The following is a 14462-nucleotide window of genomic DNA, read 5'->3' on the forward strand; positions in this document are numbered from 1 at the left end:
ATCTGCAAATATACATCCGACAGACTAATAGAGATGTTATTAGTATGTACTGTGCTGTATAGTATATTATATATCTGCACATATACATCTGACAGACTAATAGAGATGTTATTAGTATGTGCTGTGCTGTATAGTATATTATATATCTGCACATATACATCTGACAGACTAATAGACGTTATTAGTATGTGCTGTGCTGTATAGTACATTATATATCTGCACATATACATCTGACAGACTAATAGAGATGTTATTAGTATGTGCTGTATATTACATTATATATCTGCACATATACACCTTACATACGTGTAGTATATTATATATCTGCACATATACATCCGACAGACTAATATAGATGTTATTAGTATGTACTGTGCTGTATAGTACATTATATATCTGCACATATACATCTGATAGACTAATAGAGATGTTATTAGTATGTGCTGTGCTGTATAGTACATTGTATATCTGCACATATACATCCGACAGACTAATAGAGATTTCTCCAACATAGGTGTGTCCGGTCCACGGCGTCATCCTTACTTGTGGGATATTCTCCTCCCCAACAGGAAATGGCAAAGAGCCCAGCAAAGCTGGTCACATGATCCCTCCTAGGCTCCGCCTTCCCCAGTCATTCTCTTTGCCGTTGTACAGGCAACATCTCCACGGAGATGGCTTAGAGTTTTTTAGTGTTTAACTGTAGTTTTTATTATTCAATCAAGAGTTTGTTATTTTAAAATAGTGCTGGTATGTACTATTTACTCTGAAACAGAAAAGAGATGAAGATTTCTGTTTGTAATCGATGGCTGTTTCCACACAGGACTGTTGAGAGGAATTAACTTCAGTTGGGGGAACAGTGAGCAGACTTTTGCTGCTTGAGGTATGACACATTCTAACAAGACGATGTAATGCTGGAAGCTGTCATTTTCCCTATGGGATCCGGTAAGCCATTTTTATTACAGAAAGAAAAAAAGGGCTTCACAAGGGCTTTTTAAGACTGTAGACATTTTCTGGGCTAAATCGATTTATATATAAACATATTTTATACTCCATAGCCTTGAGGAATTATTTTAATCTTGGGAATTATGTAAAATAACCGGCAGGCACTGTATTGGACACCTTATTCCTAGGGGCTTTCCCTAATCATAGGCAGAGTCTCATTTTCGCGCCTCTATTGCGCACTTGTTTTTGAGAAGCATGACATGCAGATGCATGTGTGAGGAGCTCTGATACATAGAAAAGACTTTCTGAAGGCGTCATTTGGTATCGTATTCCCCTTTGGGCTTGGTTGGGTCTCAGCAAAGCAGATACCAGGGACTGTAAAGGGGTTAAATATAAAAACGGCTCCGGTTCCGTTATTTTAAGGGTTAAAGCTTCCAAATTTGGTGTGCAATACTTTTAAGGCTTTAAGACACTGTGGTGAAATTTTGGTGAATTTTGAACAATTCCTTCATACTTTTTCGCAATTGCAGTAATAAAGTGTGTTCAGTTTAAAATTTAAAGTGACAGTAACGGTTTATTTTAAAACGTTTTTTGTACTTTGTTATCAAGTTTTTGCCTGTTTAACATGTCTGAACTACCAGATAGACTGTGTTCTGAATGTGGGGAAGCCAAGGTTCCTTCTCATTTAAATAGATGTGATTTATGTGACACAAAATTTAGAGAAAATGATGCCCAAGATGATTCCTCAAGTGAGGGGAGTAAGCATGGTACTGCATCATCCCCTCCTTCGTCTACACCAGTCTTGCCCACACAGGAGGCCTCTAGTACATCTAGCGCGCCAATACTCCTTACTATGCAACAATTAACGGCTGTAATGGATAATTCTATCAAAAACATTTTAGCCAAAATGCCCACTTATCAGCGAAAGCGCGACTGCTCTGTTTTAGAAAATACTGTAGAGCATGAGGACGCTGATGATATTGGTTCTGAAGGGCCCCTACACCAGTCTGAGGGGGCCAGGGAGGTTTTGTCTGAGGGAGAAATTTCAGATTCAGGGAAAATTTCTCAACAAGCTGAACCTGATGTGATTACATTTAAATTTAAATTGGAACATCTCCGCGCTCTGCTTAAGGAGGTGTTATCCACTCTGGATGATTGTGAGAATTTGGTCATTCCAGAGAAACTATGTAAAATGGACAAGTTCCTAGAGGTCCCGGGGCCCCCCGAAGCTTTTCCTATACCCAAGCGGGTGGCGGACATTGTAAATAAAGAATGGGAAAGGCCCGGTATACCTTTCGTCCCTCCCCCCATATTTAAAAAATTGTTTCCTATGGTCGACCCCAGAAAGGACTTATGGCAGACAGTCCCCAAGGTCGAGGGGGCGGTTTCTACTCTAAACAAACGCACCACTATACCCATAGAAGATAGTTGTGCTTTCAAAGATCCTATGGATAAAAAATTAGAAGGTTTGCTTAAAAAGATGTTTGTTCAGCAAGGTTACCTTCTACAACCAATTTCATGCATTGTTCCTGTCACTACAGCAGCGTGTTTCTGGTTCGATGAGCTAGAAAAGGCGCTCAATAATAATTCTTCTTCTTATGAGGAGATTATGGACAGAATTCATGCTCTCAAATTGGCTAATTCTTTCACCCTAGACGCCACTTTGCAATTGGCTAGGTTAGCGGCGAAAAATTCTGGTTTTGCTATTGTGGCGCGCAGAGCGCTTTGGTTAAAATCTTGGTCAGCGGATGCGTCTTCCAAGAACAAATTGCTTAACATTCCTTTCAAGGGGAAAACGCTGTTTGGCCCTGACTTGAAAGAGATTATCTCTGATATCACTGGGGGCAAGGGCCACGCCCTTCCTCAGGATAGGTCTTTCAAGGCCAAAAATAAACCTAATTTTCGTCCCTTTCGCAGAAACGGACCAGCCCCAAGTGCTACGTCCTCTAAGCAAGAGGGTAATACTTCTCAAGCCAAGCCAGCCTGGAGACCAATGCAAGGCTGGAACAAAGGAAAGCAGGCCAAGAAACCTGCCACTGCTACCAAGACAGCATGAGATGTTGGCCCCCGATCCGGGACCGGATCTGGTGGGGGGCAGACTCTCTCTCTTCGCTCAGGCTTGGGCAAGAGATGTTCTGGATCCTTGGGCACTAGAAATAGTCTCCCAAGGTTATCTTCTGGAATTCAAGGGGCTTCCCTCAAGGGGGAGGTTCCACAGGTCTCAATTGTCTTCAGACCACATAAAAAGACAGGCATTCTTACATTGTGTAGAAGACCTGTTAAAAATGGGAGTGATTCATCCTGTTCCTTTAGGAGAACAAGGGATGGGGTTCTACTCCAATCTGTTCGTAGTTCCCAAAAAAGAGGGAACATTCAGACCAATCTTAGATCTCAAGATCCTAAACAAGTTTCTCAAGGTTCCATCGTTCAAAATGGAAACCATTCGAACAATTCTTCCTTCCATCCAGGAAGGTCAATTCATGACCACGGTGGATTTAAAGGATGCGTATCTACATATTCCTATCCACAAGGAACATCATCGGTTCCTAAGGTTCGCATTCCTGGACAAGCATTACCAGTTTGTGGCACTTCCGTTCGGATTAGCCACTGCTCCAAGGATTTTCACAAAGGTACTAGGGTCCCTTCTAGCGGTGCTAAGACCAAGGGGCGTTGCAGTAGTACCTTACTTGGACGACATTCTGATTCAAGCGTCGTCCCTTCCTCAAGCAAAGGCTCACACGGACATTGTCCTGGCCTTTCTCAGATCTCACGGGTGGAAAGTGAACGTAGAAAAAAGTTCTCTATCTCCGTCAACAAGGGTTCCCTTCTTGGGAACAATAATAGACTCCTTAGAAATGAGGATTTTTCTGACAGAGGCCAGAAAATCAAAACTTCTAAACTCTTGTCAAATACTTCATTCTGTTCCTCTTCCTTCCATAGCGCAGTGCATGGAAGTAATAGGTTTGATGGTAGCGGCAATGGACATAGTTCCTTTTGCGCGAATTCATCTAAGACCATTACAACTGTGCATGCTCAGTGGAATGGGGACTATACAGACTTGTCTCCGACGATACAAGTAGATCAGAGGACCAGAGATTCACTCCGTTGGTGGCTGTCCCTGGACAACCTGTCACAGGGGATGAGCTTCCGCAGACCAGAGTGGGTCATTGTCACGACCGACGCCAGTCTGGTGGGCTGGGGCGCGGTCTGGGGACCCCTGAAAGCTCAGGGTCTTTGGTCTCGGGAAGAATCTCTTCTCCCGATAAATATTCTGGAACTGAGAGCGATATTCAATGCTCTCAAGGCTTGGCCTCAGCTAGCAAAGGCCAAGTTCATACGGTTTCAATCAGACAACATGACGACTGTTGCGTACATCAACCATCAGGGGGGAACAAGGAGTTCCCTGGCGATGGAAGAAGTGACCAAAATCATTCAATGGGCGGAGACTCACTCCTGCCACTTGTCTGCAATCCACATCCCAGGAGTGGAAAATTGGGAAGCGGATTTTCTGAGTCGTCAGACATTTCATCCGGGGGAGTGGGAACTCCATCCGGAAATCTTTGCCCAAATTACTCAATTGTGGGGCATTCCAGACATGGATCTGATGGCCTCTCGTCAGAACTTCAAGGTTCCTTGCTACGGGTCCAGATCCAGGGATCCCAAGGCGACTCTAGTAGATGCACTAGTAGCACCTTGGACCTTCAAACTAGCTTATGTATTCCCGCCGTTTCCTCTCATCCCCAGGCTGGTAGCCAGGATCAATCAGGAGAGGGCATCGGTGATCTTGATAGCTCCTGCGTGGCCACGCAGGACTTGGTATGCAGACCTGGTGAATATGTCATCGGCTCCACCATGGAAGCTACCTTTGAGACGAGACCTTCTTGTACAAGGTCCGTTCGAACATCCGAATCTGGCCTCACTCCAACTGACTGCTTGGAGATTGAACGCTTGATCTTATCAAAGCGAGGGTTCTCAGATTCTGTCATTGATACTCTTGTTCAGGCCAGAAAGCCTGTAACTAGAAAAATTTACCACAAAATATGGAAAAAATATATCTGTTGGTGTGACTCTAAAGGATTCCCTTGGGACAAGGTAAAAATTCCTAAGATTCTATCCTTTCTTCAAGAAGGTTTGGAGAAAGGATTATCTGCAAGTTCCTTGAAGGGACAGATTTCTGCCTTGTCGGTGTTACTTCACAAAAAGCTGGCAGCTGTGCCAGATGTTCAAGCCTTTGTTCAGGCTCTGGTTAGAATCAAGCCTGTTTACAAACCTTTGACTCCTCCTTGGAGTCTCAATTTAGTTCTTTCAGTTCTTCAGGGGGTTCCGTTTGAACCCTTACATTCCGTTGATATTAAGTTATTATCTTGGAAAGTTTTGTTTTTGGTTGCAATTTCTTCTGCTAGAAGAGTTTCAGAATTATCTGCTCTGCAGTGTTCTCCTCCTTATCTGGTGTTCCATGCAGATAAGGTGGTTTTACGTACTAAACCTGGTTTTCTTCCGAAAGTTGTTTCTAACAAAAACATTAACCAGGAGATAGTCGTGCCTTCTTTGTGTCCGAATCCAGTTTCAAAGAAGGAACGTTTGTTGCACAATTTGGATGTTGTTCGTGCTCTAAAATTCTATTTAGATGCTACAAAGGATTTTAGACAAACATCTTCCTTGTTTGTTGTTTATTCTGGTAAAAGGAGAGGTCAAAAAGCAACTTCTACCTCTCTCTCTTTTTGGATTAAAAGCATCATCAGATTGGCTTATGAGACTGCCGGACGGCAGCCTCCTGAAAGAATCACAGCTCATTCCACTAGGGCTGTGGCTTCCACATGGGCCTTCAAGAACGAGGCTTCTGTTGATCAGATATGTAAGGCAGCGACTTGGTCTTCACTGCACACTTTTACTAAATTTTACAAGTTTGATACTTTTGCTTCTTCTGAGGCTATTTTTGGGAGAAAGGTTTTGCAAGCCGTGGTGCCTTCCATCTAGGTGACCTGATTTGCTCCCTCCCTTCATCCGTGTCCTAAAGCTTTGGTATTGGTTCCCACAAGTAAGGATGACGCCGTGGACCGGACACACCTATGTTGGAGAAAACAGAATTTATGTTTACCTGATAAATTACTTTCTCCAACGGTGTGTCCGGTCCACGGCCCGCCCTGGTTTTTTAATCAGGTCTGATAATTTATTTTCTATAACTACAGTCACCACGGTATCATATGGTTTCTCCTATGCAAATATTCCTCCTTTACGTCGGTCGAATGACTGGGGAAGGCGGAGCCTAGGAGGGATCATGTGACCAGCTTTGCTGGGCTCTTTGCCATTTCCTGTTGGGGAGGAGAATATCCCACAAGTAAGGATGACGCCGTGGACCGGACACACCGTTGGAGAAAGTAATTTATCAGGTAAACATAAATTCTGTTGTTATTAGTATGTGCTGTATAGTATATTATATATCTGCACATATACATCTGATAGACTAATAGACATTATTAGTATGTGCTGTGCTGTATAGTATACTATATATCTGCACATAAACATCCGACCAACTAATAGAGATGTTATTAGTATGTACTGTGCTGTATAGTACATTATATATCCGCACATATACATCTGATAGACTAATAGAGATGTTATTAGCATGTACTGTGCTGTATAGTACATTATATATCTGCACATATACACCTTACAGACGTGTAGTATATTATATATCTGCACATATACACCTTACAGACGTGTAGTACATTATATATCTGCACATATACATCCAACAGACTAATATAGATGTTATTTGTATGTGCTGTGCTGTATAGTACATTATATATCTGCACATTTACATCTGATAGACTAATAGAGATGTTATTAGTATGTGCTGTGCTGTATAGTATATTATATATCTGCACATATACATCCGACAGACTAATAGAGATGTTATTAGTATGTGCTGTGCTGTATAGTACATTATATATCTGCACATATACACCTTACAGACGTGTAGTATATTATATATCTGCACATATACACCTTACAGACGTGTAGTACATTATATATCTGCACATATACATCCGACAGACTAATAGAGATGTTATTAGTATGTGCTGTGCTGTATAGTATATATCTGCACATATACATCTGATAAACAGACTAATATAGATGTTATTAGTATGTGCTGTGCTGTATAGTATATTATATATCTGCACATATACATCTGATAGACTAATATAGATGTTCTTAGTATGTACTGTGCTGTATAGTACATTATATATCTGCACATATACATCTGATAGACTAATATAGATGGTGTTAGTATGTGCTGTGCTGTATAGTATATTATATATCTGCAGATATACATCCGACAGACTAATAGAGATGTTATTAGTATGTACTGTGCTGTATAGTACATTATTTATCTGCACATATACATCCAACAGACTAATAGAGATGTTATTAGTATGTGCTGTGCTGTATAGTACATTATATATCTGCACATATACACCTTACAGACGTGTAGTATATTATATATCTGCACATATACACCTTACAGACATGTAGTACATTATATATCTGCACATATACATCTGACAGACAAATAGAGATGTTATTAGTATGTGCTGTGCTGTATAGTACATTATTTATCTGCACATATACATCTGATAGACTAATAGAGATGTTATTAGTATGTGCTGTGCTGTATAGTACATTATATATCTGCACATATACATGTGACAGACTAATATAGATGGTGTTAGTATGTACTGTGCTGTATAGTACATTATTTATCTGCACATATACATCTGATAGACTAATAGAGATGTTATTAGTATGTGCTGTGCTGTATAGTACATAATATATCTGCACATATACATCTGACAGACTAATAGAGATGTTATTAGTATGTGCTGTGCTGTATAGTACATTTTATATCTGCACATATACATCTGACAGACTAATAGAGATGTTATTAGTATGTACTGTGCTGTATAGTACATTATATATCTGCACATATACATCTGATAGATTAATAGAGATGTTATTAGTATGTGCTGTGCTGTATAGTACATTATATATCTGCACATTTACATCCGACAGACTAATAGAGATGTTATTAGTATGTGCTGTATAGTACATTATATATCTGCACATATACATCCGACAGACTAATAGAGATGTTATTAGTATGTACTGTGCTGTATAGTACATTATATATCTGCACATATACATGTGACAAACTAATATAGATGGTATTAGTATGTGCTGTGCTGTATAGTACATTATATATCTGCACATATACACCTTACAGACGTGTAGTATATTATATATCTGCACATATACACCTTACAGACGTGTAGTACATTATATATCTGCACATATACATCCGACAGACTAATAGAGATGTTATTAGTATGTACTGTGCTGTATAGTACATTATATATCTGCACATATACATCCGACAGACTAATAGAGATGTTATTAGTATGTACTGTGCTGTATAGTACATTATATATCTGCACATATACATCTGACAGACTAATAGAGATGTTATTAGTATATGCTGTGCTGTATAGTACATTATATATCTGCACATATACATCTGACAGACTAATAGAGATGTTATTAGTATGTGCTGTGCTGTAAAGTACATTATATATCTGCACATATACATCCGACAGACTAATAGAGATGTTATTAGTATGTGCTGTATAGTACAGTATATATCTGCACATATACATCTGACAGACTAATAGATGTTATTAGTATGTGCTGTGCTGTATAGTACATTATATATCTGCACATATACATCCGACAGACTAATAGAGATGTTATTAGTATGTGCTGTGCTGTATAGTACATTATATATCTGCACATATACATCTGACAGACTAATAGAGATGTTATTAGTATGTACTGTGCTGTATAGTACATTATATATCTGCACATATACATGTGACATACTAATATAGATGGTGTTTGTATGTACTGTGCTGTATAGTATATTATATATCTGCACATATACATCTGACAGACTAATAGAGATGTTATTAGTATGTGCTGTGCTGTATAGTATATTATATATCTGCACATATACATCTGATAGACTAATATAGATGTTATTAATATGTACTGTGCTGTATAGTATATTATATATCTGCACATATACATGTGACAGACTAATATAGATGGTGTTTGTATGTACTGTGCTGTATAGTATATTATATATCTGCACATATACATCTGACAGACTAATAGAGATGTTATTAGTATGTGCTGTGCTGTATAGTACATTATATATCTGCACATATACATCTGACAGACTAATAGAGATGTTATTAGTATGTGCTGTGCTGTATAGTACATTATATATCTGCACATATACATCTGATAGACTAATAGAGATGTTATTAGTATGTACTGTGCTGTATAGTATATTATATATCTGCACATATACATCTGATAGACTAATATAGATGTTATTAATATGTACTGTGCTGTATAGTATATTATATATCTGCACATATACATCTGACAGACTAATAGAGATGTTATTAATATGTACTGTGCTGTATAGTACATTATATATCTGCACATATACATCTGATAGACTAATAGAGATGTTATTAGTATGTACTGTGCTGTATAGTATATTATATATCTGCACATATACATCTGATAGACTAATATAGATGTTATTAATATGTACTGTGCTGTATAGTATATTATATATCTGCACATATACATCTGACAGACTAATAGAGATGTTATTAATATGTACTGTGCTGTATAGTATATTATATATCTGCACATATACATCTGACAGACTAATAGAGATGTTATTAATATGTACTGTGCTGTATAGTATATTATATATCTGCACATATACATCTGACAGACTAATACAGATGTTATTAATATGTACTGTGCTGTATAGTATATTATATATCTGCACATATACATCTGACAGACTAATATAGACGATATTAGTATGTGCTGTGCTGTACAGTATTTTACTGAGCTAATGTATTTCTGCTTGGGTTTCTATAGTAGGCTGCATATGTTTGCCAGGGCTTGCACAATACTTTAGATTTTTCCCTTTTCTTTGCATTCCCTGCTGCATATTTCTGTAGGGCAAACCTCCTACTAAGAAAGCTAAAGTTCTGCACAAAGCGTCCTGGTCGGCTAAGATTGGAGCATTTCTTCAGGCGCAGAGCACTGGGCAGCTGTGTGATACGGTGCCAATGGCACAGGAAGGTGAGTGTGTCCTGACCAAGAAAATCCCTGTACAGTGTTTGACTTCCGTGAGCCCTTTCAGCTGCATATCTCTGGTTATGAGTTGGCACCTCATGTGCATATCAATCAGTAGCCAAAAAGCTGGATATGAAATGTGCTACAAGGAGGTACTCACATTGTGTGCTGGTAGCCACAAGCTGTATGTATGTATGTATATGTAATTATGTGCATATATAGGTGATCCAAACATGTTTTTGAAGGGCACTCACATGTCTTGAAATAGTAATCCAAATAATATTTTTTGTTGATCATATATCAAATTCATAATGCAGTAGTCGACGTTTCGGTCCCTGTTTGGGCCTTCTTCAAGACAAATATGTTCTAAAAAATGAAAACATAAATTTCAAATGTTACATGTTAACAACAAGACAAACAAAACATACAACAGTGACATCCCTCACCCAAAAACATCGATAAAGAACGGTAAAAATGTGATAACCAGAAAATGGTGCATGCTGGGATTGGATACAATCATTTAAACATACAGCCCAAAACCTTCAACTATTAAAATACACATATGCCTCAAATGAGGCTCTCTATCACCTATCTATTATGAACGTACCTAGCAATATGAGCAAAGTAACAGGATTAGAGCAAAATGCCAGAATCTGAACTATAATATAACACAGCTTCAGAAATAGAGACAATAAAGAAAAAATGCAATAAAAGCCCCAAAGACAAACAAGTGCAGCCAACCAGTCAAAAAATGACTAGAATTAAATGCATAGGAACAGCAGAGAGAATAGTATAGCATACTGGACTTAACAATAGAACAAATTGAAACATATATATTCTCAAATGTAGCAATCGTACCCAAGAGCCAAGAAGACATAAGCACCAAATAATACTAAAGAGAAGAATGACATATATAAATATAAAAAAGCATACAAAACAGAAAGAATCAGCATACGAAAATAATCAGAGCCCATCATGGTACTCCTCGCAAAGTGCACAAATCAGCAAATAAGAAAATGCAGGTGAGCAGCTGCATAGCATACCGGCATGGAGAAAGCAGTGGAATCCAATTAATCAGTACAATAATCGCGGCACTAAATCCAGAATCATACACTGAACAGAGACACGCTAGATACAAGCATAACTAGACGTTTAACCAATACCTAATACTTACATGCGGTCATGGCCGCTGCAACAATTCATGCCGACATCACAGCCGTACTCCCAGGAGGAAAGCCTTGTCAGGCAGATACTACACGCCTACCTATCGCGCCTATAAGACGCCCCAGGGACCGTGACGAATGTCAGCTGACCACTGCCCACCACGTACAGCACAAAGCAATTAATAGCAAACCCACAAAAAAACAGCGCAAGTGCAGAATAGTCAATAGACCGTGCACAGAGCATTATCAAACTCATACAAAGTTACATGCGGCATACTCCGAATCTGTAGCAAGCAGGAGCCGAAAGCACAAATTGGAAAAAAACCCTTTGTCGGACATAACGGCAACACCATTGTGCCAGGGATAAACATATGCATCTCACCCCAAGAGAAAGGAATCTAGACTAACGAACATATGTAGCGAAACACACCAAGAGGTCACATATTATAAATCACCAATAGCCCCCAAACGTCAAAGGATTAAAGGGGCAATGAGATGAAATACAGAGTTCAACTGTGGAAAAACGGCAGCCAGAAACATACAGGCTGATTAAAATAGAGAAGGAAAGAAGGACATAAAATACCCACACATATCTTAATGTGTGTGTATGTATGTATGTGTGTATATATGTGTGTGTATGTGTGTGTGTGTGTGCGTGGCCGGACTTTTAGCCGACGGACACTTGGCCGACGGACATTTGGCCGAAACACAATTGGCTGTCAGATAACAGTCCGGCCACGAGATAGATAGATAGATACATAGATTAGATAGATCAATAGATGCAATAGATACATTTGATAGATACGATAGATAGATAGATTTGATAGATAAATAGATAGATTTGTTAGATAGATAATTTCCCAGACAGAGAATTACAAAACGTGCGGCCTGGGACCCATGGTAAGGTTCCCAGAGGCAGTTGCTGCGCCCGAGGCTCTGATTTGAACAGAGTACTCTGGAACGTATCTGCCCTCGGCCGAAATCGGAACATTCTTTAGCTTTCTGTCTGTCAGCCAAATGTCCGTCTGCCAAATGTCCTTCTGTCAAATGTCCTTCTGCATTTTGTCAGAGCACCGTGTATGTGTGTGTATGTGTATGTATATATGTGTGTGTATGTGTGTGTGTATGTGTGTATGTATATGTTTGCTTCAGATGAGTGATTTTTAAGCCATAAATTACATTTATTTTCTCTTATTACCTATTTCTCTCTATAACACACAGCTATTTGCTTCGGCTTTCATTGGGGAAAATACATCTTAGATGGAGGTTATGAAGCTGCACCAGTCAGCTGCTTCAGACATGTAAGGATCAATGTTGTTTAGCCCTTACTGTCCCAAACATCTACTCCTCTGTGGCTTTTTGCTTGTATTGTCCTCTAATTCTTTTTCATTTTGTGTTCCCCCACCAGTGCTACCCCCTGTGGTGCCTTATGTCCCTCTCTATTTCTGCCTGTCTCTTCCCCATTGTCACTGCTTCATCTAAAGTTTGTCTGTCTTGCTAGGTTCCTCTGTTTGATCTGTGGGAAGAGATTGTAGAGGGAATTCATGTAGAGACTCTGAATACAGATGCTGCGCTTCCAAGCCGTGTGTACTGGATTGCCACCGTTCTGAAGATAGCAGGTATGAATCTCTTCATCTGCACCAGTGTGCACTGCCAGCGACTGCTTATCATAGTTATGGGGAATGTCACATGCATAAAGGTGTGACAAAGTCTGTAAAAATGCTTTCAACATTAGAAATAGTTTATTTTTATCAATGAACAAAATGCAAAATGAGTGAACAGAATAAAAATCGAAATTAAATCATTATTTGGTGTGTCCACCCCTTGCCTTCAAAATAGCTTCATTTCTTTTAGGTTCAATTGCACAAAGTCGAGGATTTTGTAGCCTTGGTAAGTGCATGATTAAAAATTTATACCAAACAGTTGTTAATGATTATCAATTTAATATGTAGGTTGTAACACAATTAACTGAAACGGAAACAGCTGTGTAGGATGAATACAACTGGGTGAGGAACATATAAACTATTAACACGATGAGGTTGCTGAAGACAGTTTAGTATCAAGAAATTCACCATGTTAAGTCTGAGCCCAGCTACAACACCCAAGGTAGTTGTAATGCATTAGCAAGGTTTTTTCCCAGGAAGAAGGTCTAAGGCAGCCAGGGTTTTTCAAATGTGTTGTTCACGTTCTTCTGTATAAGCAGAAAGAAGTGGGTAATGCAGAGGACCGTAGACTCAGTGGTCGTCTAAGGAAACTTAGTGCAGCAGATTAAAGACACATGCTTACTTCACAATTTGAAGATTTCCAGTGGGGCCATCAGTTCAGAATTGGAAGAAACTAGTGGTAGTCTGGTACACCTACCTAGTGTCAGAAGTCTGGTCAGAAGTGGTCTTCATGGAAGACTTGTGGCCAAAAAGCCATACCTTTGACTTGGAAACGAGGCCCAGCCACGCAACTATGCACAGAATCATAGTAAAAAAAAAAGAATCTAAGAGATGCTCACCATTATGAAAGAAAGGAATTCATCAGTTAAAGGGACAGTATACACTCATTTTATATAACTGCATGTAATAGACCCTACTATAAAGAATAAGATGCACAGATACTGATATAAAAATCCAGTATAAAACTGTTTAAAAACTTACTTAGAAGTTCTCAGTTTAGCTATGTTGAAAAGGTAGCTGGAAAGCCCACTGCAAGTGGGAAATAAGACACTCCCCCCCCCCTCCCCCTTCTTTTGCATATGAAAAGACCCTTTACACAAACAGGAGCAAGCTGGAGTAGGTAGCTGACGGTATTCTCATAAAACTTTGGGGCTTGGTTAGGAGTCTGAAAATCAGAGCAATGTTATTTTAAAAATAAGCCAAACTATACATTTTTAAAAAAAAACAACAACTTTATGGGCTATATAAATAGATCATCTACAAAACATTTATGCAAAGAAAAAATGAGTTAACCATCAAAGAGAGAGGATGCATCCGTCAGGAGCTCAGTGGTTGAAACCTAAATATTTGGCAAATATTAAAGAGATTTTCCCCCTATTTCGCCACAAGATCACTTGACGACCCTATATTACTTAGAGATATCCAGATTGAAGGGAAAGTTATGCTCTTTTCCACACAGCCACATTTC

General features: G+C 39.1%; 1 protein-coding gene across 1 annotated transcript in view; it reads left to right on the forward strand.

Moving 5' to 3' along the window:
* The window catches only part of L3MBTL2 (L3MBTL histone methyl-lysine binding protein 2), a 270019-nt gene that overhangs the window by 41936 nt on the left and 213621 nt on the right, over positions 1–14462 (forward strand). The window contains 3 exon segments of the mRNA XM_053721399.1: positions 10050–10173; positions 12552–12631; positions 12832–12949. Coding sequence (XP_053577374.1) covers positions 10050–10173; positions 12552–12631; positions 12832–12949 — 322 coding nt within the window.

This window comes from Bombina bombina, chromosome 7, assembly GCF_027579735.1.
Source record: "Bombina bombina isolate aBomBom1 chromosome 7, aBomBom1.pri, whole genome shotgun sequence".
Lineage (NCBI taxonomy): Eukaryota > Metazoa > Chordata > Amphibia > Anura > Bombinatoridae > Bombina > Bombina bombina.